The sequence below is a fragment of the Saccostrea cucullata genome, unplaced genomic scaffold, assembly GCF_032062105.1.
Source record: "Saccostrea cucullata isolate Sc308-1 unplaced genomic scaffold, CSIRO_AGI_Scuc_v1 ctg4738, whole genome shotgun sequence".
NCBI lineage: Eukaryota > Metazoa > Mollusca > Bivalvia > Ostreida > Ostreidae > Saccostrea > Saccostrea cuccullata.
This window is the reverse complement of record NW_026930593.1, coordinates 2,574-12,649: the sequence shown is the minus strand read 5'-3', so window position 1 is coordinate 12,649 and position 10,076 is coordinate 2,574. Positions and strand designations below refer to the sequence as shown.

At 37.3% G+C, this 10,076-nt stretch overlaps 1 protein-coding gene across 1 annotated transcript; it reads right to left on the bottom strand.

The window, feature by feature from the left end:
• Positions 1–6,907: 6,907 nt before the first annotated feature.
• Positions 6,908–8,521, bottom strand: LOC134229215 (C-type lectin domain family 4 member D-like; the record flags this gene model as incomplete). The annotated part of the gene is made up of 3 exons (XM_062710923.1): positions 6,908–7,010; positions 7,102–7,169; positions 8,351–8,521. Coding segments are annotated over 3 exons (342 nt in total), but the record flags the coding sequence as incomplete, so codon positions are not given.
• Positions 8,522–10,076: the final 1,555 nt, after the last annotated feature.

Sequence of the window (10,076 nt, the reverse complement as noted above, 5' to 3'; positions counted from 1 at the left end):
TCTGTTTGGCCGTGAAAACTTAAATCTTGTCCTTAACTTTTGGTTTAATGAGGCTATGACTTACATATTTCACGTGTGTACTCCGTGTAACAAGACTTTTCCTTTTTGAACCACCAAATTTGACCTTTTTCACCTTGACCTTGGAGTTTGACCTACTTTTAAATTTTTTAGCCTTATCCTATTTGAACGGTAAAGTTCAAAACTTCCATCCTTTACATACTCAGTATGAATTCTATGTGACAAGACCTTACATTGGATACTAGTTACCTTGACCTTTGGACTTTGACCATGGAGAGTTTTATACTTATGAGCAAGATGCATTTTTTGATACACTATGCACCCGGTGGTTAAGTTAAAAAAAAAATTTATAACATATAGGTCACAGTCAAGGTCACAAAGAACTTGAATAGTGCAGCATGCATACTAAATATGCAGTTTATATCTCTCATGGTTCCAAACGAGGTATTTTTAGCATATAGGACACAATCAAGGTCACAAGGTCATTGGCCTTGGTGGCATGTGAATGTGCTTCATTAGTGAAGTATTCATTCAAATATTGTCTCTATCTTTCTTCGTTCAAAAGTTATGGCCAAGGTTAAAATTGCAGACAAAAAACTGTATTTAGCGTATACACTGTAGGTCACAGTGAAGGTCACAAGGTCATTGGCTATGGTGGCATTTAAAAGAGCTTAACCAGTGGTGTATGCATACTAAATATGAAGTCTCTATCTTTTATGGTTCAAAATTTATGGCGAATGTAAAGGTTTGCAGAAAAAAATATTCTTAGCATATAGGTCACAGTCAAGGTCACAAGAGTTTTGAACACTTGGGGCTAGTGATATCATACTTCACTTATATAATCCTTCATTGGATACTATGAACTTTGACCATTTGACCTTGCAGTTTGACATACTTTTAAAAGATAAACCTTAACCATCACTTTTGAAGAGTTAGGCCAAGTGCTTTCATACTTTACATATTTAATCCTTGTGATAGGACCTTTCATTTGAAAGCAAGACCTTTGACTTTGGAGTTTGACCTACTTTTTAACATCTTTAACCCCCGCCATAACATCTAAAAGGTAAGGTCTAAGGCTTTCATAATTTACATATGTATTTTTGTGGCAAGACGTTTCATTGGATATCAATGACCTTGACCTTGAAGTATTCCTAACTTTAATATTTCACAATTGTATTTTTAGCGAGAATACCGTTGTTTTGGTACAAATATATTAAATTTGCACTCACAAAAACATCTTGTTTAATTTTGTGATCCTACACATATTTTGGGTTTCTCATAGCAAAGCATTGACTTTTCCACTATATTTTTATGGGATACGGAGGTATCATTTAACGAACTCATTGCTCACAGAGCCTCTTGTTAATTAGTTATCAAAAGCATAGCTTTGTTTTAATAATGTCACTACAAAGAGGTTCCTATAATTGGAGCTAGTGTTTTCCTTTGGGTCATACTAAGGTATATCGTGCCTTAATCATACCCCACCTCCACCCCACTAACCCACACACTTAAAAGCGGGAGGGTACGTTTTTAAAGGTAAGACAAACCCCGAGGTCAAGGTCAAAAGGTCATAGTTATTGGTTTCCGCACAAGGCCATGTCTCAAAGATTACATTTGGGAAGTATAAATGCGTTGGTCCTTACCGTTTAAAAGTTATGGCCAAGGTTAAAGTTTGTAAAAAGTAGGTCGAACTCCAGATTTTTCATAAGTACGTAAATCTCCAAGGTCAAGGTCAAAGAAGTCAAGGTTTGTGGTATCCAATGAAAGGCCGTGCCACAAAATATACATACGTTAAGTATAAATGTCCTGGTAGATATTGTTTAAAAGAAATGGCCAAAGTAAATATTCAAAATTTGTGTGTAAAAGTGGGTCAAACCTCAAGATCAAGGTCAAAAGGTCAAATTTGGTGGTACCCAAAAGAAGTCTTCTCTCTAGAAAATACACATGTGAAATATGAATTTCTTAGCTCTACTAAATCAAAAGTTATGAATAAGAATAAAAGTTTTTGCGGACAAACAGAGAGACAGAAAGACAGACAGACGGACACGACAAGAACTATATACCCCCCGAAACTTTGTTTCCGGGGGCATAATTAAAAAAATTTAAAATGCAACCAACAGGTATCGAACTCACAACTCTTTGCTTGATATGCATACATTCTAGACACTACGTCACGAGTTCCAACTTCCTGGTTGAACAAGACAGTAATCCGTACTTTATAGTTTTAAGAAACACGATTGCTGTATAATAAAATTGCAGATTTTCTGTAAAAACAAATTATTTCGATTTGTTCAATCTTTGAACGATCAAGTTAATAAATGAAAGGCTAAGATACAATAGAACTGCCGTGTCTATACTTTGTTTACAAATTTGCGACAAATGTCGCGTTCAGTTTGACAGATTATGTTCAAGTTATAGGTGACATTATATAAGCATGAGCCTATAATAGCTGACCTTTTCCCGATTAACAATATACAATGATGAAAAACATCAAAGTTCAGGTTAGCTAACCGGTCCATCCCAGACCCTGGGTCATTTTGAAACGTTGACAGGAGACACCCCCTAAGACCCTTAACCTATCCTCGGTGTTAGTTGGTTTAGGTGCCCAATAAAGCAAGACAAATGAATGCTGTAAAATAATATACCCCACGCACTTGGCACCTCCAAGTGGTGCCACTACAGCCCCATTCTGAAAGTGGAAAGTGATAGCTTTAGGGCCCCTCTACCTTAACCCAATCATTCGATGAACACTTCAAGGATAAGGCGTATAATAGTTGCCCATTTCCCGTTTCACAATGTACAATGATGAAAAACAACAAAGTTCAGGTTAGATAACTGGCCCTTTCCAGCCCCTACGACCCTGCAGAAATCTGTCAAGGGATACCTTCTAAGGCCCCTTACCCCTCACTAGTGAAAGTTTGTACAGGAGGCCGGCAATGGATAAAATATGAATGCTGTAAATATTCCCCACGCACTTGGCACCACCAAGTGGTGCCACTACAGCCCAATTCTGAAAGTGGGGAGTGATAACCTTAGGGTCCCTCTACCTTGTCCCAATAATCATCCGATGAACACTTCAAGGATAAGGCGTATAATAGCTGGCCTTTTCCCATTTCCCAATGCACAATGATGAAAAACATCAAAGTTCAGGTTAGCTAACTGGACCCTTCCAGCCCCTAGGACCCTACAGAAATCTGTCAATGGGTACCTTTAAGGCCCTTTACCCATCCCCGGTGATAGTTTGTTCAGGAGGCCGGCAATGAATAAAATATGAATGATGTAAATATGCCCCACGCACTTGGCACCTCCAAGTCATGCCACTACAGCCCCATTCTGAAAGTGGGAAGTAATAGCCCTAGGGCCCCTCTACCTTGCCCCAATAATCATTCGATGAAAACTTCAAGGATAAGGCGTGTAATAGCCGGCCTTTTCCCGTTTCACAATGTACAATGATGAAAAAATATCAAAGTTCAGGTTAGCTAACCGGCCTTTCCCGGCCCCTGGGGCCCTTTGAAATTTTGATAGGAGATACCTCCTAAGACCCTTAAACCCATCCCCAGTAAAAGATGGTTCAGGTTCCCAGAAATGGAGGACAATTGAATGCTTGAAATATGCCCCACGCACTTGGCACCACTTGGTGGTGCCACTACAGCCCCAATTTGAAGGTGGGAAATAATAGTCCTTGGACCCCACTACCTTGCCCCAGTAATCATTTGATGAACACTTCAAAGATATGGCGTATAATAGTTGGCCTTTTCCCGTTTCCCAATATACAATGATGAAAAAGCATCAAAGTTCGGGCTAGCTAACCGGCCTTTCCCGGGCCCTGGGGCCCTTTGAATTTTTGAAAGGAGATACCCCCTAAGACCCTTAAAACATCCCCAGTGAAAGATGGTTCAGGTTCCCAGAAATGGAGGACAAATGAATGCTTGAAATATGCCCCACGCACTTGGCACCACTTCGTGGTGCCACTATATCCCGAATTTCAAGTTGGGAAATAATAGCCCTTAGCCCCCACTACCTTGCCCCAGTAATCATTTGATGAACACTTCAAAGATAAAGCGTATAATAGCTGGCCTTTTCCCGTTTCCCAATATACAATGATGAAAAAACATCAAAGGTCGGGCTAGCTAACCGGCCTTTCCCGGCCCCTGGTGCCCTTTGAAACATTGATAGGAGATACCCCCTAAGACCCTTAACCCATCCCCAGTGAAAGATGGTTAAGGTTCCCAGAAATGGAGGACAAATGAATGCTTGAAATATGCCCCACGCACTTGGCACCACTCGGTGGAGCCAGTACAGCCCCAATTTGAAGGTGGGAAATAATAGCCCTTAGACCCCACTACCTTGCCCCAGTAATCATTTGATGAACACTTCAAAGATAAAGCGTATAATAGCTGGCCTTTTCCCCTTTCCCAATATACAATGATGAAAAAGCATCAAAGTTCAGCCTAGCTAACCGGCCTTTCCTTGTCCCTGAGGCCCTTTGAAACTTTGAAAGGAGATACCCCCTAAGACTCTTAACCCATCCCCAGTGAAAGATGGTTCAGGTTCCCAGAAATGGAGGACAAATGAATGCTTGAAATATGCCCCACGCACTTGGCACCACTTGGTGGTGCCACTACAGCCCCAATTTGAAGGTGGGAAATAATAGCCCTTAGACCCCACTACCTTGCCCCAGTAATCATTTGATGAACACTTCAAAGATAAGGCGTATAATAGCTGGCCTCTTCCCGTTGCCCAATATACAATGATGAAAAAACATCAAAGTTCAGGCTAGCTAACCGGCCTTTCCCTGTTCATGGGGCCCTTTGAAACTTTGATAGGAGATACCCCCTAAGACCCTTAACCCATCCCCAGTGAAAGATGGTTCAGGTTCCCAGAAATGGAGGACAAATGAATGCTTGAAATATGTCCCACGCACTTGGCACCACTTGGTGGTGCCATTACAGCCCTAATTTGAAGGTGGGAAATGATAGCCCTAGGACCTCTCTACCTTGCCCCAGTAATCATTTGTTGAACACTTCAAGGAATAGCTGTTCTCTAATATTTTTTTCTGGATATAACGTAAAACCGAACGTCAAGGTTAGCCTACTAGCCCATTGCGGTCCCTGGGACCCTTTGTAAGGTTGATAAGGAATACTTCCTAAGGCCCTTTATTCATCTCCAGTGATTAGTTTGTTCAAGTGGCCAATAATTGATGACAATTAATTGCTTGAATTATGCTCTACGCACTTGGCACCACCTGGTGGCACCAATACAGTCCCGTTCTGATAGCACTAAACAAAAGTCCCGGGGCCCTTCTACCTTGCCCTAGTTACGATATGGTGGGCACTTTATAAATTATTGGTATAATACCTGCCTGTAATATTAAAAATGCTCTTGGAACCACTTGGTGGCACCACCACCACTTATTACTGATAACGGTTATTATTAGTCTTATAGACCCATAAAGTTGCTCGGGTAATAATGTTCGAAACATACTTCAACGTAGTTTACACTTGTGTAATATTTCAGTTTACAATCGATAGAGTAACCAATTTTCAGGTTAGCTTATTTGCGCTGTCATATTCTTGAGGTCCCTGAAAGAGTTGAAAAGATATTCTTCTTGAAGTAGTTAACCTTTTCTCAGTGCTTGTTTGATCAAATAGACTAAGATGATTGTGCAATTTATTTCTTTTATTCAGTTTCAAAAAAGAATATTTTTCTTCAGGTGAGCCTTACTGCCCCTGAGTGTTTAATTTATTATGTAATTAATTTTCGCATTAATTATCCAATCATTAACCCTAAATTATCTAAAATAAAGTATAAAACCAGCATTGCGTCTGAGTACTCTCAGTTCTTTGATGAATTTCCTTATTGGCTGCTAGCTTCTACGGGCTTAGTGGCTGCTGTTATTGGCTGCTAGCTTCAGCCTGGTAAATTTTTTTTGTAAAAGTGGGTAAAACTCTAATGTCAGGGTTAGGAGGTTAAATAAGAAAGGAATACATGATATGTATACCTGTGAAATATAAAAACCATAGCCGAACCCCCTTAAAAGGTATGGACGCGATTAAAGGCTTTTGAGTTCAAACAGACAAACAGATTAACAGACAAACAGCTATAAATACGGATAGATAGGGCAAAAACTACTCTCGAATCTTCAATTATTGGGGCATAAAAACGAACCATTTATTTGATCAACTGTCATGCATGAGCATAGACTTAACAGGCTTGGCATTACAATATATGCTCATTTACATCAAACATTTTGTTTTGATATTTTCAAAAAACAGAGCAGAGTAGACTCATTCATGGAGAAAATAAATTATTTGAGGAAGGTGGAAGACGATGGTCAACAGGCTTATACGTTTAACATGTGGAAACTGATACAAATAAGTATATTAATATTTTTGTATATTTGTACTTATGTTGTTTTCATTTTTTTTTTTCAAATCCGAATGTGCGTGTGAGGGTGTTTGGTGTGTGGTTGCACACCGTTTTGTTATAGTATGTGTATGTACTGTACATGATTATTCATTGTAGATACTCTATCTATTTTTGATTTATGCTAATTCATTATTTCAAAAATAAAAGTTTATACCATTTGTGCATCAAACAAACGATTCAAAAAGGTTGTTTATGCATCTGTATACATTTGAAGTTATAATGAATATTAGTACCGGTTTGAATTTGACCAAAAAATTGCAAAAAAGTACTTTACTATAAATTTTTAGATGAAGGACCCCCCCCCCCCCTGAAGTTGTTCAAAGTTCAAATGCAACCTCAAACGGTTTAATAAGTCCTTATCTGAGTCATAATGTTAATAATAAAAAAATCATGCTATTCATAAGAATAAACGAAGTTAGAGTAGAAAACAAAATTCAAATACAAAATCTTGTATTCTTACATGTATTTCCAAAGAAGGGATTCATCAGAGTGTTTGTTATCCAGATATTTTCATTTTCTGAGTTTATTTCTGTCAAATACGCCTGGAATCCTTCACATTTCTCCTGATAATGACATGTTATGAAATTGAAACAATCCAAATATGAACAACCTGATTCAAATTGATCATAAAATTTCTACTTTGTTAAAACATACCTTGGCTTCCTGCCAAGTAAGATTTGATGCTTGGAGTAAGTAGATGTGGTCTTCATACATCTTCCATTCTGTATAAGACATTGTTTAGGATCATAACTTATTTTTATTTACAAAAATAACAATACACATGTACAAATAAAAGTAACAAACCGCTAGCTAGATTAGTTTGAATTAGCCAATGCCGAGTTCGAGGAAACGATTATGACGTCTCATTAGAGCTGCACAAATAAATATCGACGACAGGATACTAAATATTCTTGTTATACAAATGACATTTTTGTCATAGATAATACGAACATTAACCGAGGTGCAACTTATCCTGTCATAATGACACTATTTGCAAGTTGAATAAATGCCTCCTTGATAACACTGCAATTTCGTCACACACTAGTTTGCCACACAGATTATCTGTGTTTGAGCCGTACAACAAGGTTTTTTTTAGATATGAAAATTTAAATTAAAAAAGCGTGGTCTGACCGAATTTAACAAATGTTCAAGATTGTATTAATCAATATCTTAAAGTCTAATTAAATTTACAGCGTTTAGACCTCCTATTACTATTAGTCCACAATAAGGCACAATTAAAGAGTTAACCAATAGAATGACAGGTACAGCGCCTCGAAATACCAAAAGTTCCAGTTGTGCTTTTTTTCATAATTTAACAATTTCAAAGTGTAATATTTCTACAGAGATGTGTAACGAAAAAATGGTAAATTAAATAATAAAATGCTTCTTTGATTGTAAGTACTGGAATAAATGTCGCAGCTTTTTCAGAAAACACACATAACCCACGTAAGCGGCATTTGTGAGATGTTGAAACAAATCTTAATTTCAGGGTAATTGAAATTTATCATCAACTTATTAGGGAATTCTTTTAAATAAATTAAATACATAAGAGACCTATGGACAGTTAAACTGACAGTTTGATTTAAATGTACATTGCAATTCAAATTTATACAACATTAAGCAAATATACATCATCATGTATATGCAAATTTAGATTTTATATCCCATCCTTTAAAAAAAAACATGAAAATAACAAAAAAAATATAATGATCTAAAATACACATGAACAAATTAGCATGTAGACAATTTATAAAACATGGACGGCAGAAGATTCGGCATATAACACAGAACGATATTTTACTTTGCACATACATATGGACTAATTGATCATTAATATACATGTAGGCATGCAGCTTCTTAAAACTATAATTTCAATAAACATTTAAAATGAATTCCATATTACCACAACTTGGACCCATCGTCCACGCTCCCGTTGATTGACATGTCAGAAACCTGGATCCAGTCAGATAAAACTCCTGGTAGCATTTGATATACATTCTTCTCAGGATCCCTATTCCGTCCCATCTGTCTGTATTATTTATATCAGCTCCTTCTACATGGGGTATACCACAGTCTGTATAACAGATAAAACAGTTAACGACTCTTTCAATTATGGTTTGCTTATTATATGTTATCTACAGTTAAGGAGGTCCGCTGATAAAATTGGTATAGAGTCAATCCTTATTTTCAAATGCTAATTCCTCCATGTTACCCGTTCCCACCTCTGATGTTTTGGAGGTTCGCAAGTTTCATCTGCTCCCATTTTCTATTGTTTAATGGACTTTTGAGTTTGAATACTGTTCTTCGTTATCCCCATGTGTACATTAACTAACTGCGTTTATTCTATGGAATAAGACTTTTCATTCGGTCACACCATGATTTATGTCCGTGGCCCCTGATGAGACTTTTTAATAGCCGAAACACTCTACAACTACTTGCATTCTTAAATCATATATTAATCTGCTCTAATAAATCTCTTACAAGTTTGGTTGATTGATGTTGCTAATTTTCATACAATAATACCCTTCATTCCATTACTTTGTCCCAACGTTTTACCAAGCAAGAAAACTCCCACGAGAATATCAGACTGTGAATACAAGGATATATTGAAGGACCAGATCAACTTAAACCAGGAAGACTTCATTCAGGATTTGGACAGTCATGTGAATATTAATCTTCTTATTATCATCATATGATACTAAGACGGATCTTTATTTTAGCCTCATATTATGACACTATGTACATCAGACGGCTTAGCATCTTCAGGATTTAATTACTTTAAAAAATTGGTGTGCATTAGCCACCCAGTGGACCAGCTCTCAAACAAACACCACCCCCTCGCACGTGACCATAACGAATCACCGGAATCTGGCTATCGGTTTCTTATAGCCACATACTTTTCTTATCCTCTAATCTATCAACACTTATTGATAATTAGACGGATTCGTTATTTCATCAAAATACTCATTGTTGATCTATAGCGCCTCGCTATATACAATATATTTACCACCTACTGCTCCTCTATTTGAATGGCTCGACGAATAAATAGACGGAGTAAACACCGCAAAAATGCTAAGCGCACTTGTAATTATCTATGGGGAGTTAAAGCTCACTGCAAGAAAACTACGGCCACAGGGGGAAAGTTTGTTCTAAATTATCAAGATACAATTTATCCCAACATGAACTCTCAGTTCTGAGCAAAGGTTTGAAATTCATTCCAACGCCTAAAAGCGATAATGCTAAAAGCCTGCTTCTAAAAGATTTTGAAGAATTTGCCAGGAAACTCAGATGCAAATTTCATTTGATACCGGAGACCTTTAAGGGGAGACAGGACACATGTCACATGACTAAAAAGACATATTACGTCATAATCGGTGATTATATACATGTTAAACGTTGTTTAAATCAACAGTTCTTGTGTAATTTTATTCTAAATTCTAAAATTGTTTTTCAAACATTTAATTTTAGAAATTATTATTAATAAAAGTTTTATAGATCTTGCCATTATTTAGATATTATGAAGTTGCCCGATCCACACCTTTGTTTCTCTTTACCCTGCAGTCTGACGTCAGTGACGTCATAGACGTAGTGTTTGAATTCTCAGTGCAGCGATATCAAGTACACACACC